The sequence below is a fragment of the Echinops telfairi genome, unplaced genomic scaffold, assembly GCF_000313985.2.
Source record: "Echinops telfairi isolate 266 unplaced genomic scaffold, ASM31398v2 ScPeMD7_1713;HRSCAF=2227, whole genome shotgun sequence".
Lineage (NCBI taxonomy): Eukaryota > Metazoa > Chordata > Mammalia > Afrosoricida > Tenrecidae > Echinops > Echinops telfairi.
The window spans coordinates 19991488-20009378 of NW_022105611.1; the positions used below are offsets into that span (position 1 = coordinate 19991488).

A 17891-nucleotide genomic window follows, 5' to 3' on the forward strand; every position below is an offset into this window, starting at 1 on the left:
AGGATATAAACGAGAGGTGATGTCAAAGAGTTCAAGAAGAAAGAAAATTATTTGAAACTGATGGTGGCAGCAGTTGTACAATTATGCTTGATCTAATTGAATTATGGATTGTGATAATAGCTGTAAGAGCTCCCCCAAAAATGATCTTTTAAAAGTTCAAACCTCAAGGTGCTGTGCTCTAGGCGTAGGGGAGACAGGCTAGCTGAGAGGTGTTCCTGACAACGAAGTCTTCTGAGGACCAGTTCAAGTCTTTGGGAGTTTTTAGCACTAGAAGGCACTGGGGCCTGGAGGTAACGCAACACCTGGGAGTTCACAGGTGGCAGATCTTGGCTCCCACTGAAGAAGGATGTCCCATAGGCTGAACTACCTCACAGTGGAAGGAAAGTGAGAAGTTAATTCCCTCCCTGATCCTTTGAATGACAGAAGGGACTAGTAAGGGAGGCACCTAGGGCCCTTTCCAGCTTAGCTTTCAGGATTTAAGAATCTGGTTTTGAAACTGAGTCATACTTCTGGTATTGGAGAAGCTCCCACTGCTGGGGTCCCCAAAGTATGTATGTGCAGACAGACGTTCAATGTAGTTGGACAGCCTCAGGATGGACCTGGTGTGCAGTACCTCCTGGTGAGTGACCGAAGAACCAGAGCTGGAAAAGACCTCTCAAAGCACGCAAGGTTTGGCCTGGATCATCATCAGCTCAGGTGCCAGACCTAACAGGCCCTCTTCCAGCCCCTGGCCAACTTCAACTGCTACCTCATTGATGGGGGTACCAAGATCCAGAAAGATTAAGTGACAACCCAAATTCCTCAGCGAATATGACCTCAGAATCCACCCTCCCCACCAGGCCAGACAAGGTGTTGGTAGTAGCTGGGGTCCTGAAGATGTCCTGGGGAGCCTCCTGGGGAATAAAGAGAGCGAAAGCCTGAATGCGAGCCATCTACACCTTTATTAGTCTGCAGCAGTCAGTGGAGCCCCCATCTGCAGGGAATCTTCAGCCAACTATTCTGGCGACTGGGCAGGTATGTTAGCATTTCTAGTGGTGATGGGAACGGAGACTAGATGGTGACCACGGTAGCATTTCCATTGGTGATGGGGACAAGGGAAGGGGCTGGAAGGTGATGAAATGGACTGCTGGGCCACCTGCAGTGATCCACACATGGGACCTCCGGGTGGGAAAGGGGGGAACAGGCCCCAGATGTGAACACCACTATCCTCCCAAAGGGACACCACTGTACCCCAGAGCAATGGAAGAGGCCAAGACTGATGGCCGTGGCCTAAGGGCCACATTTTGATGATGAAAAAGTCATTTCCTGATGGAGGCAGTTTCATAGGTAAGGCTGGAGGTCCCAAATGCTTACCTGGCCATTGAAGGAAAAGGGCCCAGGAAATTGGTGATAAAAGGGTGGAACTAAACCCAGGAAATGGGTGGGATATGAGTGTGTGTTGATAGAAATAATAGGTAATACATTACAGGCGCCATCATGAACCTTCCGTACATAAAACTCCCTAACCAGCAAGCTCTTAAGCCTGGAGGCCCAGCCCAGCCGATTCCAATCCAACTGAACCGCCTTTTAATTTCTAGGGCATGCCAGCACGTTTACTGTTCTGGTCCCCACTCCCACTTCCTTGCCTACCCTGCATTCCCAACAAAGGGCTGACAACTGGTATGTCAAATGTAGCTTCCCCACCAGGCCAGCAGCGCTTGGAGGAGTGTGTCACCCCAGGGCCCAGAGAGCCTGAAGTCAAATTATGTTGTTTCTTAAAACATACGTTGGTGCGTGTGCTTGGAGACAGGCCGCAGGATACTGTCATGTATCCGTCAGGAATTTCTTGGTGTTTGACCACGGTAAGTAGAGAATTGGGGCAGTGATGGTACCTGTGAAACAATAGCTTCTTGGCATGTGGGAGTTGGGGGTCCAAGCTTCTCGGAGGCACTAGGGAACGTGGTGGGGGCCAAGTGGCGCAGGACTGGGGCGGTGTGTTCGGGAGGAAGAGCGGTCTACAGATGTCTGCGGAGGGAGGTGGGCTTCCCGCGCTGGGACCCCGGGCTCAGAACCAGCAGGGCGACCACATGAGCGAGCCGAGCGCGGCGCCCGTGGCGGCCCCCGCGAGCATGCCCATGGCCAGCGGGGCGCCCGCGCTGTAGCAGGGATCCTCCCGCACGATCACGTGAGTCACGCCGCCGGGGCCTGCGGGGAGAGCCAGTCATCAGGGGGCAAACGATGCCTGCCGGTCCCTCCGCACCTGACCCACTGAGAGCGCCTGGACTCGGGAAGAACGAGGCCCCCGCCAGGCTCCCGGGCTTTCCAGCAGGCTGGCGGTCGCTGGAGCGGAAGGAAGTGGCTGTTCCCGGATTAGCCACCAGGTGTCGCGACCGGCCCCAGGCGCCCGCGCGCTCCTGGGCCGCCGGGTCTTCAGTGGGGACAAGTTTGGGGGTTGTGGGGCAGAGTGTGTAATCCAAGGTCATTACGAGAAGGGTAGGGACGCCCGCGGGGTGCGGCACAAAAGTGGACCGAAGACTTACCTGGGTAGGGCGGCCCATAGTAGCTGCGGACATAGGTGGTCTCGTGCGCGTTTGGTGGCACCACTTCATAGTAATCCTGGTATGGGCTGTAGACGCGCACCTGGGGAGCCCCTCTGGGTTAGCTGACACGAAACAGCTCCCTGACCAGGGTTTGTCCCCTACTTCCACCCACCCACCGCACCCCCGAGGGTTCAGGCCCCTTTGGGTCCCACAGCGGGTTCCCCAAACTTAGAAATGGGCTTGTTAAAAGTAATAATAATTGGAAGAGATAGTTTATAAATAAATTTGGAAGTTATTTTTTAAGGGGAGGGGGCTCCCAAGAAGCATCAAGCTCCTGGAAGAGTTCCTGAGTCCCCACAAGGCTTTATTGCCTGCCTTGACCTCCCCTGCACCCATCTCCCAGCGGGGCCCGTTCTCCCACCCTAGCCTCCGCAGCTCAAAAATTCTCCATGGCTCCCAACGTTGCTTCCTAGTCTAACACGAGCCTGCAAACGTTCGTGGGAAAACTCCATTCTCTTTCCACCCAAACTTCCTTAAGTGTCTTCGTATTTGCTAACGGTCTCTAGTCAAGGACCACTCCCAGGAAGTGGACCAGAGTGAGAGAGGGAGGAAGTGGAAGTAACTAAAGTGTTATCAAGCATCTACTATCTACCTGGTTTTAAAGGAAGCGCTCACATGGTGGTCACCTCTAATTTTAAGGCAAGCATTATTACCTCCCGTCTTACCACAGAAGAGAAAACTGGGACTCGGGGGAATGTCTACGGGCTTTCTTCCTGTGCTCTCTGCAGTCTGCGTGCACCTCTTGTTCCTAGCAGCCCCACTTCTGCCCCAATGTCTGTCACAGGCAGGAGCCCACACGTTTGTGCTGAATTAAATGGAAGCTCCCATCCAGTCCCTTCATCTTACCCACAGGGGAGCAGGCTCCCCTTCGCTCCTGGCTTCTTCCTTTTAGCCCCCTTCCAGCCCATATCTCCACACCTGCAGGGTCTCCCTCCTCTGAGAGGTTCCGCTACCTCAAACTCCAGCCATTTCAGAGGGAAGACGTCATCTCTCCATCTCCCAAAGCTGCCCCTTTCCCTGTAACTGCAGTTCTCTGGGAATGCCCCCGGCATGCACTCAGACCGGAAAGATCAGGTTGTCTTTATCACACTCGCTTTCAAATTGCATTAGCCACCAGCCTCACGACTGATCTTCTGAAAAAGGCAAGTGTGTCCCTCCTTGTGGCCAACATCAGGAAAGTAAGCCATTGGTCTGGGCAATTTGGAAGTGGTAACTTGGAACAAACATTTTTCAGACAAGTGGTTTTCGGGGAGAACCCCGACTGGCAGGTTGGAGCAGACATACGATGGCATCTTTGTCGAGATTAGCAATAAAGGAAGTTCTCAAGGTACACCATGTGATCTTTGTCTGGGTGCCTTTGCTCAGCACTTCCCTTCTCTTGTTTCCTTCAATAACCTGCCTTGCCTTTTACATGCAATCCCCGTGTCACTCTTCCGGAACCTCAGATTCGGTCGGGCTCCCGTTGAGAGCCTACAGCACTTGGGCTATCTCCATCACAACACTGATCACACTGTCCTGTGTCCTCATGAGTGTATGTGTGCCTCCCCTCCCCACTGCCCTCAAGGGCAGCGATTGGGTCTCATCAGGCCAGATTGGGCAGAACCAAGCATACAGTAGGCACCTGATATTTACATGTCTATTGAATTTACCTCAAGGGAACCCAATACAGGGCCAGGATTAGAGCCAAGGTCACCCAACTCTGAGTCCAATTTCAAGTTAGCGACAACAAAGAGTCCCAGAGCGGTACAAAAGGCTCAGACAAACCATGCTGTGGGTCTGCGGTCTCAAGTGGCTCCCTTCACTGCATCCTTTCCCTGAGGCAGGAGGGCAGCTGGTAGAGGTGGCCAGGCCTAGGATTGGTCACAGGGATCTAAGCCTTCAAACCAGTAGGGAACTGAGTTCCAGAAAGAGTATACACCTGCCCTGTAGCTGCAGAGAACCAGTGGCTTTGGGAGGCTCTGGGGAGGGTGGAAAACACCAGCTCAAGGCCCACTGGGGCTCCCGTCTCTACCTGCCAAGCCTGGGAGGCCCAAAGGCAAACTCATATAGTTCACTAGGCAACAGGCAGCCCCCAGGGACTTCAGGAATGGAACCTTAGGGCTTGGTCGCCAACCCCACCCCCACCCCCCACCCCCCGCCCTATGAAAGCCCAATCCCTTCTGTGGGTAAGGACAATGCCAACCAATCAGGGGTCACAAGCAAAGCTAACCTCCATCAGAAAACTTGGGTGTAGTTAGGTTTACAGCCCTTGAAGTTCTGTTTTTAAGAATCCTTCCCGAAAGAGGGAACCGATTACATGGAACTGTGTGTGACCTCCTCCCTGGGGGACAGACAACCGAAAAGTGGATGAAGGGAGAAGTCGGACAGGGCAAGATATGACAAAATACCCATTTATAAACTATCAAGGGCTCATGTGGGAGGGGGGAGCATGGAGGGAGGGGAAAAATGAGGACCTAATGTCGGGGGTTTAAATGGAGAGAAAATGTTTTGAGAAATGATGTACAGGTACGCTTTACACAATTGATGGGTGTATGGATTGGGATAACAGTTGTATGAGCCCCTAATAAAATGTTTAAAAAAAAAAAAAAAAAGAATCCTTCCCTCTAAACAAAAACTTGTATCCTATCTACTATGGTGAAGGGAGAAGCCTCAGAATGTTCAGCTGGGGTTCCCAGCCCTGCCACTGAGGAAATGGGTGACCTTGGTCAAGTTATATGACCTCTCAGAGCTTCCAGTTTCTCATCTGTAAATGGAGACACTCCTTCCTGTCCTGCCCACTCCCAAGGCAGCGTGAGAATCTAACAGACCCAGGGCTGTGTAGCCAGTGCATATACTCGCCCAGAAAAAAATGTTTTAAACTATAGATTTCCTAGCATTGCTCTGGATAAATCTCTTTAAAGTGTTGAAAAGCAAGGAGGTTCCTTTGAAGACTCAAATGTGCCTGACCCCAGGCATGATTTTGTCCATCGCTTTATGGCCATGGGAAAGTTGGACAATGCAAAAGGAAGACCCAAGAAGAAGGGATGGATGCACTTGAACTACGGTGCTGGTAAAGAACATTGAAAGTACCATGGACTGCCAAAAGAACAAACAGATCTGTCTTGGAAGAAGTGCAACCAGAATGCTCCTTAGAGGCAAGGATGTAAGCTCGTGCCTGGTGAAGTAGAAGGACAGCCAAGAGGAGGAAGGCCCTCAAGATGGACCAACACCATGGCTGCAACAATGGGCGCGCACATTAGAACAGTCGGGAGGAGGGTGCAGGGCCAGGTGGTGGTCTGTTCTGTGGTGCACAGGGTCGCTATGAGTCAGGACCAACTAACAACAATAGCAACCCAAGACCTAGACCTTTCAGAAACAGGAGCTGAACTTCTGTCATTTTAAGTCCCTCAGGATTCTAGGGAGCCCCTGGGTGGTGTAACTGGCAAATGTCCTCGCCAGCTGCCTGAAAGGTTGGAGATTCAAATCCACCCAGAGGTTCTGGGGAAGAAAGACCTGGCTCCCTTCTTCCAAAAGCTCAGCCCCTGAAAACCCCTTGAAGCACAATTCTCCTCGGCCCCCCATGAGTAGAATCGCCTCCCCAGCGACTGGGTGCACAATTCTAGAGCCCAGCCACACCCACCGAGACCCACCATGCTCGAAGAGGGGCTCGCAGATGCCTGTCAAGATGGCACAGCCTGGTCTTGGTCCCCAGCTGCCCCCAGTGGGCCCTGTGCTGAGCTCTGCAGGGCAGAGAAGGATTCAGGCCCCAATCCTGCTTTCTAGAACCTCTGCAGGGCAGCGGAAACACAGACGTGGACTGAGTCACAATATGCCACTCAGGTGCCCATGCGGGTATGTGTGCGTGTGTGTGTGCTCACTCTCCCTTCAGCCACTCATTTGCTCACTCAGCAAACACTCCCTGTAGCCTCATCGATTCAGACCCTCATGTGCCAGGATGCAGTTAGAACGGGCTGTCCTCATCACTGAGCAGCCAGCCTTGGGCTCAGCTTCGTAAGAGCAGAGCCAACAGACCCGGTCCTTGCCGGGGAGTAAGCTGACACCTGTAGAATGAAGCCAGTACTGAGCACTAGGTTGTGGGAGGCAGAGATAAGGCCTGGCCTCTGGGAAGTCTTCCCTGAGCCGGTGCCAGCCAGCCTTTGAGGTGGGTCTTAAAGCATGCTGGGTGGCAGAGGAGACGCGGGCTCTTTTCAGGAGCGAGAACAGCATGTGTGAGACGGAGGGAGGGCGGCTGGGCACAGAGGGTCAGCAGGGCGGTAGCTAGAGAACGGAGGATGAGGAGGAAGAGACAGGAGGCTAACTGAAGGCCAGGTGGCGAGGGCTGGGGTTGGTGTCTCATGGGTGCTAGGGAGCCATGGAAGGTTTGTGAGCAGGGAAGGGCTATGCCCAGGCCTAGCCTGGGAGACATCTTGATGGTCAGGAGGAGGCAGGGAGGACTACGCCAGCACTTACCCAGATCCGCCTCTCAAACTTACAGGGGCTCCATGAGCGGGTCACACACCTGACCTTGGGGCAAACCTGGCGGCTCCTGGGAGGGACTGTGGCTCCAGCTGGGGCCTGCTCAGGCCACAGAGACCGGAGAAGGGGGAGGAAGGGAGGCATCAGAGGCCCTCTGTACCCTAAGAGACTCAGCTCTTAATAGACCCCACCAAAGTCAGGGGGTGCTCTCTTCCTCCGCAGCCCATGGGAACGGGGTGGCTTGGAGAAGGATGTGGACTGCGCCAAAGTTGCAGAGGAAGGACCCGTGGTCTCTGGCATTAGCCCACCTTTGCCTGTTTGGGGGCACAGAGGTTCCCAGTCTCTGGGAGACATTGCAGCTATGATGTGCCCCCTCTCTGCTGGCCTTCACATCCGGTGCCCCACCCTAACTATCTTGTCCCTGGCTGTGCCCCAAGGCAACTGAGGGCTCCTCCTGGAGTCTTCAGCCAGAGTAAAATATGCTTGTGTGAGTACCAGTCCGGCCTGCAGGCTGAGGCTGAGAGAGGTGCAGACAGAGGTGGACACAGAGACAGGCAGACTCGGGTACTAACACACCTGGTCTAGGAAGCTGCCACCAGAGGGGCCAGGCTGGGGGTGGGGGTGGCGGGGTGGGTGCAAAGCAGCAGGAGGTAGAATAGTGGATCCGGTGACAGGCGGAGAGCAAGCTGAGCAGCAAGAGGGTGGACAGAGAAGGGCAGGGTAGCTTCATAGAGTCACAGAGTACAGACAGTCAGCCCTCACCTCCTTTTCTGGCCAACCCTGGGTCCCTCTACCCCACTGGGCACTGCTCCACCTCCCTCAATCCAACCTTCACCTGGAGGTCCAACTCGGCCCCCAAATCTCCCAGTCCACCCTGCTCACTGCCCTTGACTACTTCCCATGGTCTCTGACAGCCCTGTTCCTTCACCTGGACCTCCAGACCCTCCGGGAAGGCCCCAGAGGTCATCTCTCTCATCCTTTCTGCCACTGCCCTTCAGTCAGGCCAGCCCTCGGTCTCTTCAACACATGTACATATGTGTACACACACACACACCACTGCCCTGCTTGTGTCACAGTTCATCTGCAGATACTGCCCTCCTCTCAAAATCTTGGTCCCGATAGGCTTTTCCTTTGACAAGACCATGGACCAGTCACTACCCCTCTCTAAGCCTCAGCTTACCTGTCTATACAATGGGACTAAGGATACCAGCCTCCAGACTTTTCCCTGCCGGGGCTGTGGGGCAATTAAACAATGTGACCAATGCCAGGTGTTGCGCATGCCTGGTCCTCAGCAGGGAGGCACCCGAGGGGGATGCTAATGTATCCCAGTGCCCCACACTTCTCGAGGGGCTTTATCACTACATGAGGGGGACCTCTATTGTGCTCCAGAGAGGAGCAGGCGCGGAATCGGAAGTTAGGCAGATGGGGACCAAGACCAGGCTGTGCCATCTTGAACTACGGGTCCTGGGCAGCTCTCTAAACCCACCCTCACCCACATCAGGTGCTAAGCACTGGCTGAGTCCGTCTCAGTAGTCTGTCCTCATCAGCCTATCTCTGCCAGCAAGGTCTCCATGCTGGCCCCAGTGTGTCACCTTCCCTTCTTGGAATGAGATTCCCTGGCCTCTCTTGCCCCATACAGTCCATTCCCTGTGTACCAGCAGGCTGTCCTTTTACAAGTATGAATCTGACCGAATCTTACACCCTCTTCCTCGGTGGTTTCCCAGGGCGCTGAGCAGAAGCCTTTACCCTAAGCCTAGACCCCATGACCTGGCCTGCAAACCACCTCACCCCGCCTCCCTCTCACTCCTGGAGTTCATTACTCCAGCCCATCTTCTGTTCCGTCACTTGCCAAGGTCTTAAGCCTTGCTCAGGGCCTTTGCACATGCTGTCCCCTCTGCCTAAGAAAGTTTCTTCTCCTCTAGCCCACACCGTCCATCCATTGGTTTCTGTATCTTTCGGGTCTGGACCCCCAACTGCATCAGGAGGCCCCACTGGCTGGCACATTGCACTTCTCTCCTGGGGTGGTTACCACCAGGGTCATCAGCGGGTTCACGTCTGTCTCCCTAGTGGGCTGAGGTCCCGGAGGGAAGAGCCTGCGGTTCTCCTGGGCTTACCTCTGATCCCTGTCACCTGACAGAGAGGGTCTGGAACACCGCGGGGACTCAGTCACTATTTGTTGCATGGATTAATGAATGTCAGTCTCCTGGACCACACCTGGCACGTGATAGTTGCTCAATAAAAGCTAGTTCCTTTCTCCCAGCTCACATGGCACCCCCTCCAGCAAGCTTCCCAGAGGCTTCTGTCTCTGCGGCCTTTGAGCCCCGGCTGGCCATCTATGCTTTTCCACCTGGAACTCAGGGCCTCTGAAGCTTCCCAAGTCTAGCCAGACTGGACCAGGAACCCTGGCAGGTGGAGACTGAGTCTGAGTCACCCGTGATTCCATGGCAGATGGGGGTGGGGACCAGAGTGGAGGAGGGTGGGGGGCTCACCGGGGTGGCGTTGGTCTCCAGCAGCGCTGTCTTCCACGCTCTGCAAAGGAAAACCCCACTAGCAAACACGAGGTGGGCTTGAGAGCAAGAAGATGGGTTGCTACATTTGAGACTTTCCTCCCCAGCAGCCTCTCACCCCAGCGCATCACTGACTCATCTGTATGGACAAAGGTGGCCTCTTCCCTGTTCCAGTCATGGGGACAGAGCCCTAAATGAGGCCGGAGCCTCCTCATTCATTCCTGGTCCAGTCTCTTGCCATCTAGAAGGTTCCCCATGTATGCAATGGGAAGTGGGCTTGGGTGGTTTCTAAGCGGGCTTCAGTCTGACCTATCTGAGTGGCTTCCCTGGCTGCAGCCCACCTCTAGATCCCGAACCTACCAACCCAGTGTCCCCAAGCTCTGACCCCGGAGCCCAGTGGACTCCAGACAATTGGGTCTTTGTTGGTTGCCATGGCGCCGAGCCAGGGTGGACAAGGCGCCTCTGTGCTTTGTCTGCCAGAGCTCAGCTTCCCTTCCTCCCCCATACCCCATCTCTTTCCCTCTCCTACAGGGAGAGGCCAACGAGAGAAAGAATGTGAGGGTGCTGATGGCGCCTTAGGAAGACACCCACCCTGGCCTGGGGAGCTGCATGTGACACCAGGGTACCCCCAGGGAGCTGGCTGGGCTGCCTCAGGTGCGAGGCCCCGCTGTCCCCACACCCTACAGGGGGCAGGCCTGTGGCCATCTTCTCCCAGGGAAACAAGAAGGGGGTTCTTTGGCAGCAGGCTTACCCTTTTCTATCACCACCAGCAAAAGTGCCCCGCAGAGGCTGCTGTGCCCCTTACTCTGGGCGATCAGGGAACACCCACTGAAGTTGCTGTGTCCCTCCAACACCCCAGAGCCACACTGTGAGCTCCTCCTACGCTGGGGGGAGGTGACTGGATCATCCCTCACCAGCAGCCGTCAGGTCACTGTACGCAGCCCTCAGTGACACACCAGCCCCACCAGGGCATGCCCTCTTCCCCCATCAGTGGACCTAGGGTTTCGCTGCTGTGGTCCTGCCCGCTCCTCTCCAGGGGACAACTCACATGGCGTCGTCCCGGGTCTCTGCACACAGGTGCAGGCGGGAGCCTTCCCGCAGGTGCACCGTCAGCAGGCCATCTCGGCTCCGGCCCTCTGGGGGCTGCACATCTGAAGGCAGACAGACATATAGGGGTTTCTACAGGGCACAAAGCCCAGGCTCACACCCACACCCCACAGCAAGCTCAGAAAGCAACAAGGAGTGAGTTCTCTGGGTCGTGCTTCGTTGCCACTGCCACCATCCTCTGACCCCACATCTGTAGGACTCGACTCTACTCCTCAGCCATCCCTGCCTATATCTTCCAGCTCTCCTGTTCTCGTTGGGACCAGAGCTTTATATGAGGAACTCCAAGATTTGCTCTGGGTCCCTGGAGCAGGTACTGACCTTCTCTGAATCTCTGGATTTCACTTCCTCTTTATCCAATCCCTAGTGCCTGGAGAGGAGCCCAGGGGCAGAATGGAATAAGCATGGCGCTGTTGACTGAAAAGTCGATGGTTTGAACCCACCAACTGCTCTGAGGGACAAAGACGCACTGTTTGCCTCTGTAAAGACGTACAGCCTGGGGAGGCAGAATGGACTTGGTGGCACTGTGTGTGGTGAGGGTGCCGAGAGGACAGGTGCTGTGTGGGGCTGGCCTCTGGGACTGCAGCATGGGTAGGAGCTGAATGAGGGATTGATGGATTCGTGTGCACTCACAGGTACTGGGTATTGACTCCTTTTATAGACAAAGGTGGCCTCTCCCTGCTCCAGTCGTGGGGACAGAGCCCTAAATGAGGCCGGAGCCTCCTCATTCATTCCTGGTCCATAGTCTCTTGCCATCTAAAAGGTTCCCCATGTATGCAATTGGTGGCCTCTAAGGGGGCTTCAGTCAGTTGATAGAGGTCTGGCACCAAGCTCTGCAGAAGTCCTCTGGAAGCTGCAAAGAGCCTTCCACCTGCAGGTGTCCTCAGACACAGTGGGGCTCCACCCTTGTCACAGGGCCAGGGAGGAGGGGATGCCGGCTCACCATGGCACTCTTGGCCAATCTTCACCTCGCGGACGTTGAAGTGGATGAGCACACGGTCCTCCTCGTCCTGCGCCGTCTCGTCTCGGTAGTAGCCCAGGGTTCCATCCAGCCACAGGGCGAACCAGTTCCGCTTCCAGCGCCGGAGGATGGAGCCTGTGCGATATTCCCCACCCACCAGACAGGCTGACCCAGGAGTCTGCTGGGGACAGGAGACCCAGGTGCGCTTCTAGGGTCCCCTCACCTCCAGAACCCCCTGTGTTATAACCACCCCTCCCTTCTTTCTCCCATCAGTCCTGTGACATGGTGCCATAACTGTGTTCAGTGGAAACTGGAGTTTCCTTCAGGATAAAGATCTGTCCCTGTGGTAAGCCACATTCTTCTCCCAAACATATGTGACAATCAGTTTGTGCAGAGTGTGGCCCCTCCTCTAGACTGAGGGTCTATAGCTCCCCACATGGGGCTAGGCACCCGGCAGGACCTCTGTTCAGTGTTTACTGAACTGAGCCAAACTGAGAAAGGAGAGTGGGGTGTTAATCCCAGGGGTCTCTGCCATAACTCTTGTTCACATCATGACTCTGGTTGGAGGTGGGTCTGGCAGCCTGAGCCCTGACCTCAGACACTGTGACGGGAAACCACAACACAAAAATCCAGAGAGTTTTGAGTTTGACAGTTTCCAAAGCACTGCAGAGAGGCATTTTTCATCTTGTTCTGTGCTCTGCCCTGGTTTCAGCCTCGGGCTAAGGTTCCGTGAACACATAGTAGGCCAAACCTCATTCCTGCCCTTGAAGACCTCAGGCTGGGGAAGTAGGGAGCCATGGGTCAATGCAGTTATATCACAGGAGGGTCAATTTGATAAGTGTGTGCACAAGGCATTATGGGAGCCGCTAACCAATCTTGGTAACTACAGCAGGGACAGTGCTGGGGGTTAGAGGGAGTGGGAGAAGACTCCCCAGAGAAAGGGACATTTGAGCTGAGTATTGAAGAATAAGGACAAGTTAACCAAGAAGTCAGAGATGGGAAGGACGTTGCAGGCCCTGGACAGGACGTGGATAGGACAAGGATGATAAAAAGGCACTGATTTCTTAGGGGAAAGGTGCTGTGGGATCAGCACTGGGCTGCTAAGCACAAGGTTGGCAGTTCAAACCCACCAGCCACTTCACAAGAGAAAGATAAGCCTGTCTTCTCCCGTAAAGATGTACAGTCTCAGAAACCCTCTTTAGGGTCACCATGAGTAGGAAGCAGCTCAGTGGCAGTGGGTTGGGTTGGGTTTTTTATTTAGGAGGAGGGTTCATTGTGGCAAGCCCAACACATAGTTTCCCTCCCCCTGGCCCCAGGATGAGGGACAGGGCAGACAAGGGCTTGGTCCAGCTCACTTACTCTGTCTCCACAGCCAGCCGCCCCTTACCAGGGCCATTTCTTCAAAAGGACTTTCCAGCTCGGAGTCGGATGGGACCTGTCAGAGAAGCCACAGGCACACAGGTCTCGTCAACAGTTCCAGAGCAGCTCCCCAGAGAGAAGCCCCCAGGCCCTGCCATCCTCCCCTGGGGGCCCCTAGAGGAACTGTTCTAGGGAGTGTTAGTAAACAAACAAGGGCGAGGCACCTGTCTCTTCCCCATTCTCTGCCCTGGGCAGATAAAGGAAAGGGCGGGCGCACTGCCCGTGGGGACAGCAGCTGCGGGTGGTGGGAATCCCAAGCTCAGCTCTTTGTCCTTGGCCAAGTCCCTTCTCCCTGGCCCTCTGGCCTGGCCTTCATTTCCAGATCTGTAAAAGTGTAGCTATGAGGCAGGTAGAGAGGCTGGAATGAGGAACTCTTTAACTCTTTAACAAGGAACGCCTGCAGCTGCTTAATACTGGCAGGCAAGAACATTAGAATCACAGCCATGAATGGAGGATGCAGAAAGAGAAAAGCCTCCCTCACGGGACCCACCCGAGCCACTTATCAGGAAGGGGAAGCAGCAGCAACCACTGATGGGCACTACCTGCCAGGTACTGTTCCCAGTGCTTTCAGCACAACACTCCTTGTTCTGATTCCCATTTTACACCTGTAGAGGGAATGGGGCTACACCTGGCTACACCTGTAGAGGGAATGGGGCCTGAAGCGGTGCGGTTGCTTGCGCAGTCCTACTTGATTGTCAGCCATGGGGCCAGCAGTCCCAGCTTCCCACACGAGTGGGAGCTTCTAAAACTCGGGAAGCCCAGGTTGCACCTCGGACAAATTTAATCAGAATGGGGGAAGGGGCTTGTTTCCAAAGTACAGCACATACGATACAGCTTCTCAATCATACACCCTGCGATAAACTTGCTAGCTGGGTCACCATCTTTACTCCAACTTGCCCACATACGTGATGGAACTTGGAATCCAGGGCCTTTTGCCCCTGCGGGTAACTTATATGACAGCAAGAGCCTCTGCCCCTCCCCCATTAGCTCACACCTGTTGCTGCGTAGCAAGGGCTGGCACACTTAGACTGCAAGGCCGGCCAGGGAGGCGCTGCTCCTGCAGCGACCTCCCTCTCCAAGCCCTGGCACAGCTCACACGAGAGGGCCAGGTGCAAACTCCTTTTCCAGCCCCCTTGAAGCACCCACCTGGCTACACCTGTAGAGGATGATGTTGCCACTGCGGAGGCTACTTGATGCTGCTGCCACCCAACCCGCTGCGCCTGCGCTCTGAGTGCCCGAGAGAGACTGGTGCATTCCACTCCCCAGGCGGCGCTATGGGGACCCGCCCCCTGGACCTGCTGCATCCCTCAGGGAGGAGGCGGGGCATGGAAAGATGCTCTGACCGGGCATGCTGGGATTTGTAGTTTGCAGCCCTAGAGTTGGGCAGTGCACAGCCTTTGCGGGATGGCAGCCTTGTAAAAGGACTGCACCTACGATTGTATTGTTTCTTTTAAGACAGCCGCTCACGCATTTGTCATGAAGTTCTTTTTCTTAATTATCATTTTATTGGGAGCTCTTACAGCTCTTACAACATTCCATATAACACTTGTACATGTGTGGCCAACATCATTTTCTAAACATTTACTTTCTATTCAATTTTTTTTTCTCATCATTGGTTCAATAAGATAGATGGGATTGAACGGCACCATTCAAGTGGCTTCCTAGCTCATTGACTTCCCCAAAGCAGACTGGTTTGTTCATAATTTTGACCACTATCCTCTTCAGTTAGAATACTTTTAAGCAATACATTTAGTAACATACGTGCCTGCATGCACACACATTATAAGCAAATAAGATTATTAATGCAATATCGCTATTACATTATAAGCATTAAGAAGAATTCATTGAGTCTTCAACATCAAGAATGTTATAAAGTACATGCACCATAAATGTTTGTTAAAGCAAACGAAAGATGGTTGGTTTACATATTCTTTCCTTTTGTCATTGATATAAAATATAGATAACATTTGCCAATTGAACATTTTTCATGTGTACAATTCAGGTGAACGGATTACATCAATCGGAAGTTCTTTTTCTTAAGAATCTTACCAAAAAAAAAACAACTACAAACTCTTTCTAGGCAAAAAAAAAAAAAAGGAGACACTAATCTCCTAGTTTTTGGGGTTTGAATATTTAATTTCTTTTGCTGTTGTTGAAAATATGCCCAGCAAAAACTCAAGTGGCTCCCTGTACAATCCAAGGACACTGGTGACCTTCAGCCTCCCCCGCTGACACACTCCCACGGCCCCCTCAGGCTCCTGGCTAATCTCTCCAATTGCTGTCCTCAATTCGATCCCATAGGTAGTTTTTTAAAGAAGCTAATGCTCATGGCATTAAAAATGGATTGGGGCGGAAGGGGGTTGGGGCTTGCTCAAGTGGAGAAAGAAGATTGTTTCCGAATACTTACCACCTAGACCTGACCCTCCCAGATCACTTCCCTGGATATCTCAGCTTCACAGACTCCTACTTAGACTGGCAAAAACAGAATGCCATTCAGGAAAGAGGCCTAGAAGCTCCAGGTCCCATCACTGGCTATTTCACTCACTGCCATCCAGGCTATGCAACCCATAGTGACCAGGATAGTACTGCCCCTATGGGTTTCTGAGGTGGTGTGGGAGTAACCTCCTCTTTCTGCCGCAGAGCGGCTGGTAGTTTCGAACTATGGACCTTGCAAATCGAAACCCAAGGTGTATTACCGCACCACCAGGGCACCTCTACGTCCTGCTCTAGGAAGGGCATTTGTCCTGCCCACTCTCCTTCCTGAGGCCCCTCGTCCTTACCGGAGTTGCAGGGCTCATGGTTCCTGGGCGGCCAAGGGAGCATTTCTGAGAACGCTCCAGCAGGTACTATTTGCCTGAGCGCCTTAGTGATAAGGGGATCAGGAAGGTGGCGCCAGGTGGGAGCTGGGAGGGGGAGGCAGGAAGTATGGGAGGGGGCACAGGTCCTGGGCAAAGCTGCCCTCTTTCTCCAGCCCCTCCCACTGATGCCTGGCCCTGACCCTTGGCTCACTGGGCAAGAACCAGTGGTCCGTGATCCGCAGGGGGTCTCTCATCTCCCATATCCCATGGGAAGGGCTTCGCCCCCCTCTTCCTCGTTCGGAGGAGGGGCTAGGGCTTTTCCCTCCCCCGCGGAGCCGTGCCCTTCACCCCAGGCCTGGCTGCGGGGGGGCCTGACTCCTTAAGCCTTCCTCTGCAGCTCCTGGGCCCCGCGTGCAGAGCGTGCCTGGCCCGGGGATTCGCCGGGCGGATCCTATTAGCCTCGGAGCTCCGCCCTGCCCCGCAGGCCCGGGAGCAGCGCCCCGCACCACGCCGCCTTCCCGCAATCAGTCTGCTCCCTGGCACTGCCAGCCTTAGATCCTCCCTCTCCACTGGGGCAGGAAGAAGTTTGAAAGGCCTTCCTCAGTTCCAGGAGTTCGCGGTGGTAGAAAGCAAATCTCTGCTTTGCTTAAGCCCCCCAAAAGGAATGATTGGCCTTTGCCCCAGGAATTCCAGGAGTGGGGCTGCTCCTCTTTCCCTGTCCCCAGCGCCCCTGCTCCCACTCGCAGAGGTAGTTGGGCTTCCTGGGGAGAAGAGATGGAGGCGGGCGCGGGGACGCGCAGAGAGTTAGATTACATGTTATCAAAGAAGCATTCAGCATTCTGGAGCAAAACCTCTCCCAAGGATGCTGGGCACACGAAGGCCACAGATGCGTCTGCCGCTGGCGTTTACTGGAGTGGCACGGCCCCAGCGCTTTCCCAGGGCTGCAGTTGAGCTTCTCCCACAGAGTGGCTGGTGGATTGGAACCTATACCATACCTCCCGGAAGCATTTAACGACTACCTATGTCTCCAAACCGGTTTTGGCCAAGTTCCAGACAAGACCAGACTAAGAAGAAGACATAGCTGTCTGCTCTCCAGGACTTTGCCACGGAAACCCCGAGTGAACTGCACTATCAGAGATCGGGCTAGAAGATGAGCCCCCGATTGGAGGGCGCTCGCAACAGGCCGCGGAAGAGCAGCCTTCTCCAAGCGCAGGCGACCAGAAGGGCAGAGAAGGAGTAAAACTTTCGGACCTTCTTTTGCTGAACGAGCGTGAACCCTTTGACTAAGAGAACCTAGAATGTACGAGTGAGACTGAACCTGGACCCAGGGGCTGCCACGCTGAGCCCCAGCATAACAAATGCAGGGACGGCTCAGGACGGGCCGCCTTCCCGGCCGTTATTCACAGAGTCACTGCGAGTGACCGCGTCTAAGACACGTCTCTAAAATGGTGGTCAGTGACCTGCTTTGATAAAAGCTGTAGGCTCTCCTTAGGGAAAAACGCACACACCGCATGGTATCATGCCTGGCCCTTCCCGGAGCCATGATAAGCACCACGGAAACCCTTTGCTTGTGTGTTGAACTTACTGTGCTGGGGGTGAAGGTTCGCAGAGCAGATCATGAGTTGTGCATTCATCCACTTATGCACATTTTGTACCAAACCCCCATTTTCCATTTTCATGCCCTCAGTGGACCAGCCCTTATCCCTCTTGCTCCCAGGATTTCCTGTTTCCATCCCTCCTCCTTGCCCAACACTAGGCCTTGGGCAAGGGGTGCCCTTTCCATCTCATTCTAACATGGGGAGGAGCTCAGTTCCAGGTCTGAAGAGTGGCTACGTGAGATTATTTCTCATCCTCAGCCCTTTGTGTGGATTTACCGAAGGAGGACAGACTGGGGAGGGAAGTCGCTGAGCACATGCTAGTGCTGGCTGCGAGAGCCTCCATCCTTTAATCAGTGAGTTAGTTAATTGTGCCAGCCTGGCCGATAATCACATGTGGTGCTGGTTGAAAGGCGGAGGGATAAATGGGTGGTGAAGCATACGTTACCATCTGAGAAGGCATTTGGCCAGAG

The 17891-nt window shown here is 54.2% G+C and overlaps 1 protein-coding gene across 4 annotated transcripts; it reads right to left on the reverse strand.

Annotated features, from left to right (window-relative positions):
* Positions 1–922: 922 nt before the first annotated feature.
* Positions 923–15853, reverse strand: PLEKHB1 (pleckstrin homology domain containing B1). Of its 4 annotated transcripts, XM_004708809.2 has the most exons (8): positions 15806–15853; positions 12966–13041; positions 11589–11741; positions 10590–10692; positions 9524–9563; positions 7029–7133; positions 2520–2619; positions 923–2184 (listed from the first exon to the last, which is right to left on the reverse strand). In XM_004708809.2, exons 1-8 carry the CDS (start codon positions 15821–15823, stop codon positions 2045–2047), a joined length of 735 nt encoding a protein of 244 aa, XP_004708866.1. In that variant the 5' UTR covers positions 15824–15853; the 3' UTR covers positions 923–2044. The 4 variants fall into 4 exon arrangements, with proteins under 4 accessions (XP_004708866.1, XP_004708867.1, XP_045149160.1 ...); XM_004708810.2 differs by lacking the exon at positions 7029–7133; XM_045293225.1 differs by lacking the exons at positions 7029–7133; positions 15806–15853 and adding an exon at positions 14172–14268.
* Between the last annotated feature and the right edge of the window lie 2038 nt (positions 15854–17891).

Bases quoted from the DNA above. Each gene is read 5' to 3' on its own strand.
- PLEKHB1 (XM_004708809.2), bottom strand. The intron at 10,693-11,588 runs GTGAGCCGGCAT...GTCTGCCTTCAG, and splicing joins GATTGGCCAAGAGTGCCATG to ATGTGCAGCCCCCAGAGGGC. The intron at 2,620-7,028 runs GTAAGTGCTGGC...GGGGCTCCCCAG, and splicing joins AGTTTGAGAGGCGGATCTGG to GTGCGCGTCTACAGCCCATA.